Source organism: Stylophora pistillata, chromosome 1, assembly GCF_964205215.1.
Source record: "Stylophora pistillata chromosome 1, jaStyPist1.2, whole genome shotgun sequence".
NCBI lineage: Eukaryota > Metazoa > Cnidaria > Anthozoa > Scleractinia > Pocilloporidae > Stylophora > Stylophora pistillata.
In genome coordinates this window covers 28,326,604-28,341,974 of record NC_142519.1, presented here as the reverse complement: position 1 = coordinate 28,341,974, position 15,371 = coordinate 28,326,604, and the positions used below count along the sequence as shown (strand labels likewise).

The following is a 15,371-nucleotide window of genomic DNA, read 5'->3' as shown; positions in this document are numbered from 1 at the left end:
TTAGGTTGCTCTCTCCAGGTAGGGTTCCACTTTGATAGTAATTCAATAATATTTATCTATGCAGTCAACACTGCGTCAACATTGGCATTTTTTTTTTTTTTTTTTTTTTTTTTTTTTTCACAAATGACACTTTTGAGAACGGAAAGTGGTTACAAAATCACTGCTGTTTGTGTCTTATTTTTGATCAAATTACGATGGCCCAAGAACAAAAGTATTTAAGATCTCATAATACATAATACATAAGCCATAATACAAAGCAACATGTGATGAACGATCACCATCGGTCCGTTAGAGAAGTTTGTAGATGTTTGATACTTAACCAGTTTGTACTACCTGAAATCACTTTGAATAAAGGCCCCTTTGTCGGATCGAGAATCCTCTAGAAGTCAAAGAATTCAACTTTCAGTTTTATCACTTCCATCAAGGTGAGGTATCCGCCCCGGATAAACCCCTCCATTACGGCAAAATGATACTATGATGGAAAGCGGTTGCCAATGTTGTTAAGCAAGATAAAGGGACTTGTATATCAATTCATATCAACTTATATCAATTTTTATCAATTTATTGTCAATTTAATGACGGAGAAAGACGTTGCATTTATCTGTGTCCCTAAGCTTTATCAAGTGCTTAAAAGCATCTTACGTAACATGGATTCCACGAGAGAGATAAACTCCTTTTAAATTATCCGCGGAGAGAAAAATGTCGCCGAAAACGCGAGATGACAGCATTGATGGCAGTGATAAGCTGAGTGTTTGCCCCGGGAATGTCGAGAAGACTAAAATTGAGGAGGCTGTGTTTTAGAAGTATTCGATACAAAAACAAGGGGAACTTGACATATAACGCTTTTGTTCACGGTCAGTTATTTTGCGCAAACAGGCTCTGATGTTTACGAACAGTTTGAGTAGAATGTGTTTAAGTTAGGAAGTGAACATTACCAAGGGAGTGAGTGATAAATTGTCATAAACGATAAATAAATGAAAGAAACTGGGTGCCAAAGTCTTAACAGGGCGAGGGATAATGAAGAAAAGTGAAAAATATAGTTTTCCTTGGGAAAAGTATCTCACACCCAATTCACTGGTTAGTTAAACGGGGTTTAACTGGATGAAAATTAGAAACAGAGAATTGAAAACCGAAATTTTCCATAGGTTTTCAACTTTCAGGTTGAAGCGTCTTCTACCGATGAAGAAAACAATATTCAACCGTGTTAAAAAAAAAAACAGCTTTAAAACGTGTTTGAATAGGGCAAAAGTCAACTTAGAGATAAATCATACAGTGTTTATCAATCAACGTGGGAGGCGCGTTGGCCAAAAAGAAAAGCACCTTTGATACTGGGTTTAAGTGCTTGGTGGGCTGATATTTTGTCTCTCATTGGTGGATGCGAAACAAACAGAGAATTGCTATTGCAATCAAAAGAGTAACCTCCTTCATTTTAACCAGAGTAGCAGTGATATTAATTGATCTCGCTTCTTGGTTTGAGCCGATCGAAGCAATTGTAATCTCGTCATTTGAGGCCTGAATTGTTGCTTTGTAATGCATAACGGGGTTAAGTAAAATAGTAGGAAAGTACGATTGTAGAAGGGAATGGCTGTAGAAAACTACGTTCATGACGGCTGCTTCTTTCTATATCTCCATGTATATTTTTACGAAAATGAGATGCTAGTAAGCGTCTCAGAGTGAGTGTGGAGTGTGAGATAAAGACATACTTCATCTCTGTCGTCATCCCGGCTATGGGCCAACGAGAGCCTCAGCTACGAGAAACCTTCCTCCACACATTATGCCTATCACGCGGAATGCCAATCAATCTATTTTTAAAGCCCAGTCGTACTGCGGATATCGTATCAATGCTCTATTGAGGAGCTTTGATAAAAGCGATTGAGCTGCAGTCCCAATTTTAGTGCTACACTCAGGCTTCGGGTATCGACTAAATTATTAACTGAATTATAACCTCTCCTAATGCAAACTCAGGAAGTTCGTGCCTTAAATCCGATTGACTAATCTCTTTAACAAAAAGGACAGGCAAAACCTGAACTGAATTAACCTAGCTAATCAATAAACCTTGAGACCTAATATGGGTGAATCTAGCGAAGTCTCGTTTACGCCACGAGCCCGACGAACATACCTCAATAGAATTCTAAAAAAGCTTCGAGCATTTTCTCTCCCTGAGCCACTTACAAGGAAGAGAGAGACTCAGATCGATTGATCCTTAATCAAAATGACAGACGCTAAACTTTTTTTTCTCTGCCCCAGATGTCCTGCGCACGCCCGAACATCAACACATGCGACCTCTGAAAGCACATTGTTGAGCAACTTCAAGCCAAATGTCACAAGTTATGTTTACCTTTCCGGCTCGACTTGAAAAGCTAAATCCTTTAGAAGAAGGAAAAATGAATATCACTTCCAAAACCGAAGGAGCTATTCGCTAATAAGCTAAAAGTAGGTTAAGTACCGAAAGCAAACATGCAATGACGCCAGAAAAATTAAAGCGAAATTAAAGCGATATTCCCATTAGCAAACAACCTTACAAGCTTTATGATCACTGATCAGTAATCTTAAATAAAGCGGAGATAGGCCTCCCTTAAACAGTTATTCTAATATCTTGAGAGGAATAATATACTCTAACAGTCGTCTTACTTATAGTGATGAAATTATTTAACGAGATAGTCCCATGATTTCTCATTTCATCACAAAACAGCTCATTTGGGTGTCATGTACTGTCTGCACTAACCCGTGCCCCAAATTCATTATATTACACTTTCTTTGCAGTCACTCGCAGTTGTAAGAAACAGTGGCGAAGACTGTAAAAGATCAAGCCTTATTTTTTCTAAATGTTTTGCCGGTCTTGCAAGGAAACTGAAGTTGTAACAATTATTATAAGTTGTAACAATTATTGGCTTTCGATGATCATGTGGATACTCAATTTTCTAATTTGTCTTGTGTTTTAGTTCAGTCTCACTTGGCTTAGTCTGTTTGTTTGGGGTGTATGCTCTTTGGGATTAGTAGCCTGCTTTGTAAAAAAAATTCAACCTATATGAGTCCCTATTGTACTATGTATGATCTCAGCAAAACATGACTATACATCCTTAATGCAGCGATACGCACAACGAAGTAGTTGAGACCATGTGAATCAGAGAGCTCTAAAGCGGACTATAGAATCTATCAGTGCCTATCTGGATAATTTCACCGCTGAAACTTTGAGGGCAACAACCCAAACTTCCCTTTGCTACACGAAACTCAGCAGGGAATTCTTTGGTTTTTCCGCCTTTCTACAGTATTGACTTTCTTGGCACGAAATCAAGGCTCTACCGATAAAGTTAGCTGATATGATAAACCAAATACTAAAGGCAGGTTTTCGGCATGCGGCATCAAATAAAGGAATCGATCACCGTCGTCCCGCGCGTTATTTGTATCAGTATTCATCGTGTGCGGAGGAACGTTAGTTCCACGGTATCGATATTCCGGTGTTCTTACGTACTCACTCTCGTCGTGCAAATATATCGTGAAACACTCTGTAATATCAGACTCTCACAGAGCATAATAGTCGGTAAAGTGCCTATAATAGAACTTGGGAGTGGTCCAATGGGGTCACCGAAGGGTGATCACTTATGAGACACTTCAACTTGATATCTGTTCTCCGCGCGAGAAATCTGGACTCGCGTCGGATTTCGCGAATTTCCATCGTATGGCTCCACGGAGCCATGTGGTCTAAATTATACAGCCATCTTAACTGAGTACGTTAGTAATATTTCGTCAATCAAGTCACCGATCTCCCTCTGATTTCAAATACACAACCTGACAATTTTCACTTCAGATGGCAATATCTGATAACACTTTTTTTCTGTATGAAGCAAATGAAATATTGTTTTCTTTAGGAAAACATGATAATGTTCTGGCATTTTGGGTCCGAATCTTTTGTTTTTCATCAGTATCGTTATTTTGGAGATCAAGTTCATGCTTCTATTTGATTTAGAAATTGAAATACCAGAACGAAAACAAAATGCAAAATGATTAAGTCGAAGGAATGCAGGGCTGAATGTCGCGTGAGCTCGGTGAAACAAGAGATGCAACTGCTCTTAATTCGCGAAAGCTTTCGAACAATTGATCACGGAAGAATAAGACGAGTCTGATAGAAGGCTCTGTTTTTTTTTGTTTTTTTTTTTTTTTTCTGTACACGAAAATCTTTTTCAGGTGTCTTATCGATGTGTTCTCGCGATACAGCGAGTCACAACAAAAACAGCACAGCATTTATAAATTTACAAATAATCCCCATCTGTGAATATCTAATAGCACAGTTATTAACTTCACCTTTGTCAGCTTTGGCATTGAGTTTGGCAGCGGGACAAACTGTTCTGAAGGAACACTTACTGAGAGAGGACTTAGAGAGAGAGAGAAAAACTAGTTGGATCAGTGAAGTGAAATTCAAATCAACATCTGTAAAGCTTGCTACGCTGGATAATACCCGAGAATATTAAGAAGGAATTAACCAATTCAAATTTCATTAAAAGTAACTTTGTAGAGAGATTTACTCTGATCATTTGAGCCTTTCGGTGTATTTCTGTGTCAAAAACAAGCTTTGTTCTATGTGTAAAACTGCATCGTTTGTTAGAAGAAATTGACTTTTTTTGCCACCACAGTGTTTAATTGATTGTCTCTTTTTCTCGTATTTCATTTAAGAATAGTGTAACAACCAGGAGGGTAGCTAAGTGTTACTGCTTGTGATCCACAGCTGTCCGATTTGCAGGGATCAAAATCTGTGGCGCGCCATTGGCTGATTGCTCAGAGCCCTTTGCAAGCATTATGTGCTATTTGGGCTATTTAGATTTTTGCACAACAATGGAGTTCACGGGATAATTGATCTCTTAAAATAGCTTTTTGTATCAAGGTGGCCGGGTTCTTTTGTTCTGAAGCTTTTCTGTTCGTAAGCAGTTGTTAAGCGCATCACTAACTACAAACAATCGGATGACAGGTTTAGTGAACGAATCTTCTGGAAAGAAGTAGCCCTCTCCGGTGAGTAATAAACACATTTTAGACTAACAGAAACTTAGATCTTTCCTGTGTTTGCGCTAATACCAATACTTCTCGCTCAAACAAAACTCTTCAGCTCTGTTGGATCTTTATGCCCCCTTAGTTTTCTTTAGAGTTCCAAACAGTAGGAGCTAGGAAGCAGTGAAGGCAATTCGTCTAAACACCGCAGGGGTGGTATAGAGAAGTTTTCTGTCACCGGAAGTGCTAGGTGTGTTATCTCAGCACGAGTGATTCTGACCGCTGTCAATGCGAAGGTAATTCGTGATCATTGTTTAGTTGACTGCGCCTAAGAGGGTCGATTATTGAATTCGTCCAAGTGTGGACAATCAACAACTGGTAAAGAGAGCTTAACAACCGCTAGACGTTTCTTCGAATTCGCGTAAGGACAGTTAAAATAGAATCTTCGCGTCGCGGAATCGATGTGTAGAAACAGAGGTTTTCCAGGTATGTTTGAATTGTGTTCTTTTATCAGTGACTTCGCAGGAAGTCGAACTATTTCATTTCCTTTCTCCGATTCCACCGGTTTGCGTCTTATCTGTCTGTTCGAATTTATGTCGAATTTTTAGTCTCATACGGGATGAAGAATGCTCCGATCTTTTCCGTAACATATCAGTTGGCTGCTCAGCGAGTTTGCCAATGAATGATGCTCAATACCCAAAGAGTAAATAACCCAGAACGTCATATTTTGAAGATACCGATACATTCATAATTCATGTGAAATTTCAAAGAATTGAACGAATGAGTCATGATTTGAAATGATGCGGCAAATTAGTCGCTATAAATGACTCGTTACAAGGAGTACGGAGCGTAACACTCACTTCTAACCTTGTGATATTCATCGTAACAGATCGATGAACGAATGCGTGTAATATTTCACTGGTTGGTCGCTTCAGCTTAAACCCCACTAAAGGACAAATCAAGGGATCTAGGATCAAGAAAAGGCAGGGATCTGCATCTTTTCAGATGATGCTGGGGTTACGGAGCCTGGTTTTTACAGCTGTCTTCACCGTATTAAATAGTGAAACAGTGGAGTCCTGCAGTGGTGAGTCACTTTACTCATGTTCCTATAAAGGCCACGTTACACACTACAGTCCTATTGTTGAAAATACGTGATGCAGGAATGCCATGAAAATATCCCAAATTATTTTTTACCTTACGAGATGAAACTGATCTATAATCTTTATTGCTTCACGTCGACAACATGCAATGTTTGAGAAAGTGCCGATTTCATTTGAAATCGACAAAGCGCGTGTCAATTTCGGAGATATCGAAGTCAGTAGCGAATGAGTGTTCATTTCAATAACTTAATTCTCAGCTCAAGGTTGATGCGTCCTCGTGCAAGCGCGCAACAGAAATCTATTTACTCCTTAGCTTATAAAACTGCGGCATCCTTTCGAAAGTCGTCCGACACTTACGACTAACTAATAAACTATGCTATCTTTTGTGTATGCGGCCTCCGAAGCTTATTTGCAACGCTTTTAATTACAATCCGCAAAAACGAACCGACCCTTTTTAGTTGAATAGTTTAGCAACTTGCTTTTCATAGATAAATTGGAACAACAGGAAAGGTTTATTTCGTTGTTACATGAAAGGAAAGGGTGTTCAAATTAAATTGACTTCGAATAAAACCGAAGTTCAACTGAAAACAAGGCTCTATTTCATTGTTATACATTGTTATTGTTGGTGAACAATTGACGGTTATTTCGGTTTCCACCTCCTTAGGCCCGGGTACGGCGATGATTATCAACCTCTGTATTAACTTCTGTTGAGGTGGATAACTATAACTTCAAGCTTTTAATGTGAAGCTAAACTGAGCTGTAAATAGGTTATAAACACACAAGCGAGGGGCACTAGAGCATGTGATATTTAGAGAGGGGCCTTTAGCTGTAATTGGAGCTTTCAACATCATAATGCATTAAAAAGTACATCCACAAACTTAATTAGTAAACTGCAGAGCGAAATTCGAGTCCATTATGAGCAAGAAATAAACAGGATTCCTTTCCAATTTGCACTGTGCTGAAAATTAGATAGAAAGGCCGTGCTTGTTTTAAATTAGAAAGGAATCTAGATGAAACATGACTAGTTTATGCGTCAGTCACTTGTACAATGGGAAAGTTAATCACTCATCAGTGGAAAATGACACTATGCAGCGCTAGAACTGTAATTATGATTTAACAATTTTAAATATCTCCAGAAAAAAAGTCCAAAGAAAATGTTTTGCTTTGCGCTAACTGCAAAACGTCACCCACAGTGAAAGGAAATCATTTGACGGCCATCAATTTGATGCCACAAATATTTACTGTTGTTTGTTGGACGGGAAACAGTGCCTTCATTGTTAGAACTATCAGATCTGATGCCACTTTAATGCGTCTACCAGAATTCCATAATATTTGCACCCTAATTTTTTCCGCGAGCAGACGCGAGCAGAATCGAGCTTGTTTTGACGCTAGTATTCCTGTCTGTCTCGGCGAGCCCTCTGTCACTCTGGTTGCGTGTAACCTTTGATTGTTTGCCAGAATGGGAAAACAAGAACAATACTTGTTAGGCAATCGCATTGTCTGCTGAAGTAAGTTGCCTCAGTGGCGTCACCGCTACTAACCCACGCGAGACTCTCCGAGTTACAGGTTTTTTTCTCGATATTTTCTTTCATCAATTGAACTTGAAAAAGCGGAAAATCCGCCCTTTTCTAAATTTCTTCACTAATGTATAATGAAATCAATAAGCAAAGGAAAAGCAACAAAAAACCGGCATATTAAGCAAAAGAGATACGGGTTACGCTAATCTCAAAGCTCTCTCTTTCGTCTTCTTGTTGCCTTCCTTGACCCGACCCAAAGAGCCATCTATTATTAATTTATATAGACAGTTCGTCTCTTGTTTTGTTTCCTTTCCAAACAATAGTGATGACTTGAAAGAGGTTTTATCTTTGGAAATAAATTGTATTCAAGAAGGCACAGACTGCTTTTGAGCTGCGCAGCTGTGCTGTGAACTTCTCAAGTTTTTCCCGGAAATTTTGGACCTTCATGGTGGTTGATAAAGACATTGCCACCGACCTAGCCTAAAAAAAAAACGGCCCGGCCTCTTCGTCACTTGCTCGATCATCTGTATTCAGACAAGGGGCGTGGGTTGATCGAGTGTGTAGTAGCCTACACATTTTTTGATAGCAATTGAAATTTAACGATAAAATTCAAAAACTGATGTTTTAATGTTTTTGCATTATTGTGGTTCAATAAAGAAGAATATTGCATTCAGTTTATCGCCTTTCTGTTAACCTAAGATGCAGAAGCGTTGTTTTTAGTTGATCTCCATGGCAAAATATTATCCCTTCAAACCTGGCAATACCAGTCACCGGAAACATTAGTTCTCTTCATGATCTCAGTATTCCTTACACGTACCAAAATAGAATAATCAATTCTTTTGGAGACGTGCGCGCCTTCCTGTAACAGTATGATAACGTTTAGAATTTCAGAGGCTCCCCTTCAGCGAGATCACAGGGTTGACACGGCCAGAGAACTGTTTCGGATTTTTCCATGAAATACATGTTCTCCAACCCGTTCGCCTTTGGAAGGTGACGGGGAATGATATTTATCCGCAGGTATTTTGATCTTACACGAAGCGGAAAAGTAGCCACTCGTCGTGTTTTCTTTGCATTAAACCAATATCGTTGGAATATTTTGGTGTGCTAATACAAAGTCCTGTTGTATAGATTCAAGGTCAAAATTTACGTGCCCGGTACAACGAAATGTAACACTAAAAAAGCAAGTCCTCGTGGCTAGTTAAATCCCACAAAGGCATCCAATAGGCTAGAACTTGCCGAAGCATCATGTGATGTACCTGCATTTGAGCTCGTCAGCTATCAAAATTTCGTTACGTGAAAATTTTTAACACCATCAAAATAGTATATTCAGCCGGTTTACCATTCATATATTCGTGTTGATTTACTTATTTTAGCTCTTGTCTTGTCTCGCGAAATAATTAAGTTACCAGCTTATCCGAATTAGAGTACTATATTACAATGCTCTTGTCCCTGACTTACTTTATTTGCGAAATTTCAGGCGAGGTTAGGTTTTCTTTAAAGTTATTTCACCTTTCAGTCAATGACTCTTCCACCACCATATTTATTTATTAACATAATCATTCGATCCAGCTTTCATACTCGAGTTTTGTCTTTCTAGCTTCGCTCGCTCGTTCATTCGTCGGCTTGTTTGCTGGTTCACTCGTGCCGCCGGCGTTCTCTGGATTAGAGGCTTTGCACCATCCGTGGTGCAGATTATTCTACACTCATTTAAAATTTTTGAGCTATCACTTTGTTCCCGAAGAAATAATGATTTGAGCAAATATAAGTCGACAGTCCTCGTCGATGATTTGTGACATGATTTTGTCTTGCTTTTGCTTATAAACCGCGATCAGAGACCATGAAATAACTGGCCAGGGGAAGAGTCGACAATCCCTTAACTTACCCCCCTCTGAATAGCACTCTTTAAGCAGGCTTGAAACATCTAAAGCAGGAGCCTTCATTAAAGAAACTAAATTTTATGAAAAATTATGTGTTCTAGTTGGTGTTTAGAATACAGTGTTATACGTGTTCTCGGCTTCACGCCGCAATATCCCAGATGTTTTCTCAATACTTTCATTTGCTAAGATGACTTTTGCCTCTCAAAAGCACTTCCAAACCTAATCCTACCAGGAGCTTATTAGTATTTTGACTTTTGTATTTGTTCAGTTTAGGTTTAAATTGGAGGGAAGCCAAAGGAAAAAAGCATGAAAATTTTCGCCTCAGGACCTGAGGCATCATTGAAAACGGTTTTTTTTTTTATCATGTCCTTGTGATGGAAAAGTTTGCCTGTTCTAGGATCAGTTGCTTTTAAATATAGGGCGGTGTGGAAAATAAACTAAGCATTTCTTATGTGGTCCTAAGATATTTCCGCTCCACTCATAAGCATTTCATTCTTTGCTGTCTGAGAGATTGAAATCGTATGCTTTTTTTTTCTACAACATTTTTGGGTAGATTCTTGGAGAACACTACTCTATGAAATGGAATAAGAACCCTTCTTTTATGAGAACGTTCGGGCTGAGATTAATCTTAATTTTATGAACCTACTAAGAAGATACCCAGGCCGAGAGTCAGTTTAGAACGGCTTCTTTTTTTTTTTTTTTTTTTTTTTTGTGAGAAGTACAAAAAGGGTAAAAGAAATGTAAAACTGTGATCTAACGGGACAATTAACTCAAATACTTGGGGACATTTTAACATAAACAATGCGGTTATTGCACAACACACTGAAGAATAACTCAGTTTGCGGTCGAACTTAGTCTGGTCACGTACGAATTGATAATATATCACACAACTTTAGGAACATGTCAAGAACGTTTTCAAGCTCAAATCGCGAATAAAATAGCAACGCTCAGCCTCAGCATCAAGATTGGTATTCTTATAGAGAAAAAAGAGTGTATTTAGTACCTATAACGATCTGATAAATATTACGTCCCAATTGCTTTGTTTACATAAGAATTCCATCCTTTTTTTTTTTTTTTTTTTCATAAACTGGTTATTAGGACTAACATATTGTATTATTACGAAGCAAGAGTTGTATACTTGTGCCCTCGTGACAAGTTTTAGACCAATAGGAGGCTTTATTAAAACCAGAATTCTTCCTGTCTCAGTGCCAAGGTTATCCAGAAATATGCAGTGACTGTGCCTGTTTGTCTCAAGTGGAAAAACCACACGTTCTTTCTCGATTTGTCATTCGCTTTACTCGAGTCTAATGTTGCAGAAAACCGGTATTGCCTGTTCACTGAATTCGATTTATTTCTTGACCTTTTCTTAACAAGCTTTATAAGAGTATCAGAGCACTGAATCTTTATAACAGACAATGACACAAATATCGTAAGGAAAAATCCATTACCAGAGCTACGAATCAGTAATTAAGAACTAAAAATGATAGTTTTCCAGCCATGCATTGATAAGTTAGGTATCGATTTGATAGGAATGGTGGTCCGCCGAAGTATAAGACTTTGTGGTTGTAGAAATAACGATATAACACGAAAAACTTCTATGATTATCATACCATGCAGTAAACGGGATAACCTGACGTGCCAATGCTTTTGAATATATTTTTTTCCCGAAAGGATGCCCGTGTTAAGTGACGGATTAACCTTTGTAAGTTTTTTTCTGCAAGACGGACGGCTAAGAGTAGGTTTACGCTAAAGAATCATTCTAAGCCATAGTAAATCTATCATGTAGGACAAAAGAGACGTCAGTTAGGCACTCGCGACTGACACTTCTTTGTTACACAATATACAGTCCCCATGTCTAAGGCTTGATTTACTGTAAAACTACGTAAGCCGTAGATAAACTCTTTTTATGCTTGCAGTCAATCAAGCTTAACCTACCCATGAAACTTATACTTTGCGAGAATTCATAATTAGTTGTTAATTGAAAGTGCCAAACTGCCTAGCAGATCAGGATTCTAACAGTTTTAAAAGGAGGTCACTTCACTTCATTGTTAATTTACAATATCTTTAAAAGACCATTCGTGGATTTGCCGGTTTTTTAAAAAAGAGACTGGGAACGGTAGGAGTAGTAACGCCGCCGACCTCGTGAAGGGTGAACAGAGCTTTGTCAAATAGTGAATGCAAAATTTTAAGCCAAAATGCACTATTCATTTGAGTTTATTCGCAGGTTTAAGAAACTCTGTTAAAAGCATTTGAATAAAGTGGTCTTTCAAGGACGTTCTGGCAAAAGGCTAAATTAACAGAGTGCCAGAGTCAAACCGAGCGTAGAAAATTTATCAGTAACCAATGAGCCAATGAGGACTTAATGATTATAATCGCAAGTCGCAATTAGTTTAAGTTCTGCATCTGATTGGCCAAGAGGTTGGCTCGAGTTTGTGGACAAATCACAGAGCATTGCGAAGCAAAGCCAAAGCCGACCTAACCGAACTGCTTTCGACACCCGATTGAAAAAGGCTGTAAACAGTTGCCTCAGCCAGCTTATAACAAAATAATTATCAATTTATTTTTGCCATGAGACAGATTACAAATATGGTTTATTTATCAACTCAAACCTTCCTTTTTTCAGTTCCTCGGATCCGTGTTAAGAAAGGAAATGAGAAAAAGATCATCGAGGTGACTAGCGGGAAGGATGTTAAACTTATTTGCCAGATCGGAACCAGTGGTCAAAACCCAAAACCACGATATTACTGGCTCAAAGACAATCAGACGTTCACTCCATCGGATCATCCTCGTATGAGGTTAAAACCCTTTAAATACCTAAAAATTAAAAAAGCGGAGAAAGAGGACGCTGGCTTCTACACCTGTGTCGCGGTAAATGATTGTGGCGAGAATTCTTATACAATGCAGCTATTTGTCAGAAGTAAGTAAACTTGCGAGCCACTGAAGTTTTAAAAAATACAAGTACGCACGTGATTTACACTGATGTCCCGAGGATTTATCCTGGGAAAGTCCTCTTGTACTCTAAGTTTGCTATAAAGGAGGTGATGTCAGTTTGTGTAGAAGTTGCTGAAGAAGGCGGATGAGAAGGGTAAAGATAGTAATTTTAAACTTGCCATCAAAAAAATTTCTTACCAACGAAGGCGCAAAGTCTTCTTTATCACTGTTGTTGTGATAAAGATATTTTGAACTGAGAGAGCTTGCAGTCCAAAATATAGTCTGGACGCGAAGAGGAGATGCAGGTGGATGTAGTCACAGATAACTTGTAGTGCGAATGAATTTTTCACCTAAAGAATTCCCTGTGTTTTTTTTCCTTCAAGGTCCAACGATGGATCCCAACAAAAATACAACAGGAGGTAGGAAAGATGTATTTGCATTTCTTATCAGAAGAAGACAGTGAAAGATGATTATAGTAATATTTCAGTTGATGCAGGGGCTGATCTTGATTTTTTTTAAATAGAGAAAAGCTAACGTGCCACTAAGTGAAGGCGAACAGGTTATGCGTCAAAGTGACGAACAGAGTTGACGTATTATCCGTCAACTCTCCCTATCAAAGCGGTATATTCCGTGCCCGACTTTTGTACCGCCGCCTGAATTTATTGAGATGCAGCCCAAATAAGATACATTGTTAATGGCGATTAACTTATAGGAGCGGCCATTCATAAGGTTTGAAATATTTGTTTTAACATTCCATGCATCAGGTCGAAAATAAAGCGAGACTACCCGCTTTAGTCCTCTTGATTACATTAGAGATAAGTTCAATACACGGGCTGTCAATGTAGCAAAGCGAGTTTGCCATAACAGTGGTTGTTCTTTGCTTCACAGTTGCTCCAATATTCACAGTGCGGCAATACAAGAGGAAGCGTAACCTTCTTGCAGTACCCGTTGGCAACTCTGTAAAGCTGGACTGTTCTGCCGATGGAAACCCACGTCCTATTGTGAAATGGTACAAAGATGGAAAGTTGTTTAAGGAAAGGAAAGGTGGCAGCAAAGTCTATTTGAGTAAATGGACAACCGTGTTGAGTCTGAAGGACTTGGTTCCCTCCGATACTGGGTCATACAGGTGTAATGTGAGCAACTCATACGGGTGGATTAATCATACATACAAAGTAGATGTTCATGGTAAGGACAAATCTAATGGTAAATTAATTTTTATGAATAAAGGCTGATAGTTTCGAAAGAAACTGTTTGGGGCTGCGTCGGTGGGAGTAACGAAATAATTTGGATATATCAACAAAGTTGAAATGGTAAATTGGCCACCGTAATGTTTACAAAAGCTGACGATTCGAGCGTTAGCCCTTCGTCGGAGCGAATAGAGGAATTGTGGGTTGTGTGTGCTTTTAAAGGCAGAAAATGGAGCTACGTTATTGGTGGGTGCATGGCAACGAGAAAAACATGAATAAATTAGTGGAATGAAAAGCGTTCATTGATCCCTGTGGGATTTAGACTGCCGGTTTGAAAGATGAGCTTTTGTTCAAGATTTTTACGGCTTTCCGTGCCACCTAAGTGCAAGGAAAGACCGCAGATTGCCATATGTTGCTTAGAATGATTGGGTAAATTAAAATGTCTAGCGACTGGTTTCGATGTGTCCTTGTCATTCCTTTCCACGTCTCGAAGGTGTTCTCGGAATCGGTCACCTAGTCTTCTGCCTGTTTCGCCGATGTATATCTTTTTGCAATAAGTGCAAGTTATGCAATAGATTACATTAGCGGAGGTGCACGTGAAGTGATCGGTGATCTTAATGGATCGTTTAGGTCCCGATATTTTATCAGTGTTGTGAATGAAAGGACACGTTTTGCATCGTGCACGAGCGCATTTAAAAGTGCCTGGTTGCTCATTAGTCTGAAAAGAACCTCTGACCAAAAAATTAATTTTTAGTTCTCTTTTACCTTTGCTATTGAATGCTCTTTTATACTTTCAAGATCCCATTCTCCGAATTGAATTTTGCATTTCCGATCATTTCTTTTAAAAAAAAGGAAGACTCGGTCAATCATTCGCTATGTGAATTTGCGGCTCAGTCAGTTAGTTGTTAAATTAGCCCGTTAGCCTTGGTAACTTAGCTGGTCCGTAATTTAGCCGTGAGCTCAGCTAGCGAATCACAACAACAGCATCTACTAGCTAAGACCACCCCTAAAAATGTTCTCGATAAATTCACAAGTTTCAATTAATCAATAAATTAGATGGCATCATAACCATGCTATTTCTAAAAAGCTAAAAATGTCGAAGGGTCGTAATAACTAGGAGAGACCTAGGAGCAAAAAGCAATGACGAGATTTGGTCAATATAGATCATTATTAGGTACGGAGAGCATGAATGCATGTAGTACAAACTACGATGTTTTTAAAGACATACTGTAGTCAGTTTTAATCTGCATAATATTTGAATTCTAGATCTTTGGGCGACCGAAACTCTTTTAGGTAACATTACATTAGTGAGCCAGTCATTGTTCGTCCTTTGGGTAAGCAGCCTCCGTAGTAACTTTCTTTTGTGCACTGTGTATATGTCCAACTTTGTAATGAACCCTGTGTTTCAGAACGAGCTCGTGCTGAACCAGTTATTCTTCCCATGGAAAATGTCACGGTCCATCGAGGTGAAAATGCCAGCTTGACGTGCAAAGCACTGAGTGATTCCATGCCTCATTTCCAGTGGTTAAGGTGGTTTCCCATGAGTTCCAACGGTTCGGTCAACAGTTCAGCCAACTTTTCAATTGAAAGACCACACTACGAAATCGTGGATAAAGACGAAACAGACCAACATGTACTTTCCTCATCATCTAGCGGCAAAAAGTTTGAATTCCACGGTGTGAAGTTGACTTTGGTAAATGTTACAAAGAAGGACAGGGGCAAGTACACTTGCATTGTGGGTAATGCCGTCGGCTACGCAGTCGAGCATGCTTACATCTC

The 15,371-nt window shown here is 38.9% G+C and overlaps 1 protein-coding gene across 7 annotated transcripts in view; it reads left to right on the top strand.

Annotated features, from left to right (window-relative positions):
* Positions 1-5,173: 5,173 nt before the first annotated feature.
* LOC111322708 (fibroblast growth factor receptor 2) overlaps positions 5,174-15,371 on the top strand; it is a 29,868-nt gene continuing 19,670 nt past the window's right edge. For all 7 annotated transcript variants that reach the window (XM_088728754.1, XM_088728751.1, XM_088728765.1 and 4 more), the window contains exons 1-6: positions 5,174-5,466; positions 5,870-6,064; positions 12,098-12,391; positions 12,789-12,824; positions 13,294-13,590; positions 15,002-15,371. The exon at positions 15,002-15,371 is cut by the window's right edge and continues 17 nt beyond it. In XM_088728754.1, coding sequence (XP_088584880.1) covers positions 5,986-6,064; positions 12,098-12,391; positions 12,789-12,824; positions 13,294-13,590; positions 15,002-15,371 — 1,076 coding nt within the window. In that variant the 5' untranslated portion in view covers positions 5,174-5,466; positions 5,870-5,985. The remainder of the gene's footprint in view (positions 5,467-5,869; positions 6,065-12,097; positions 12,392-12,788; positions 12,825-13,293; positions 13,591-15,001) is intronic.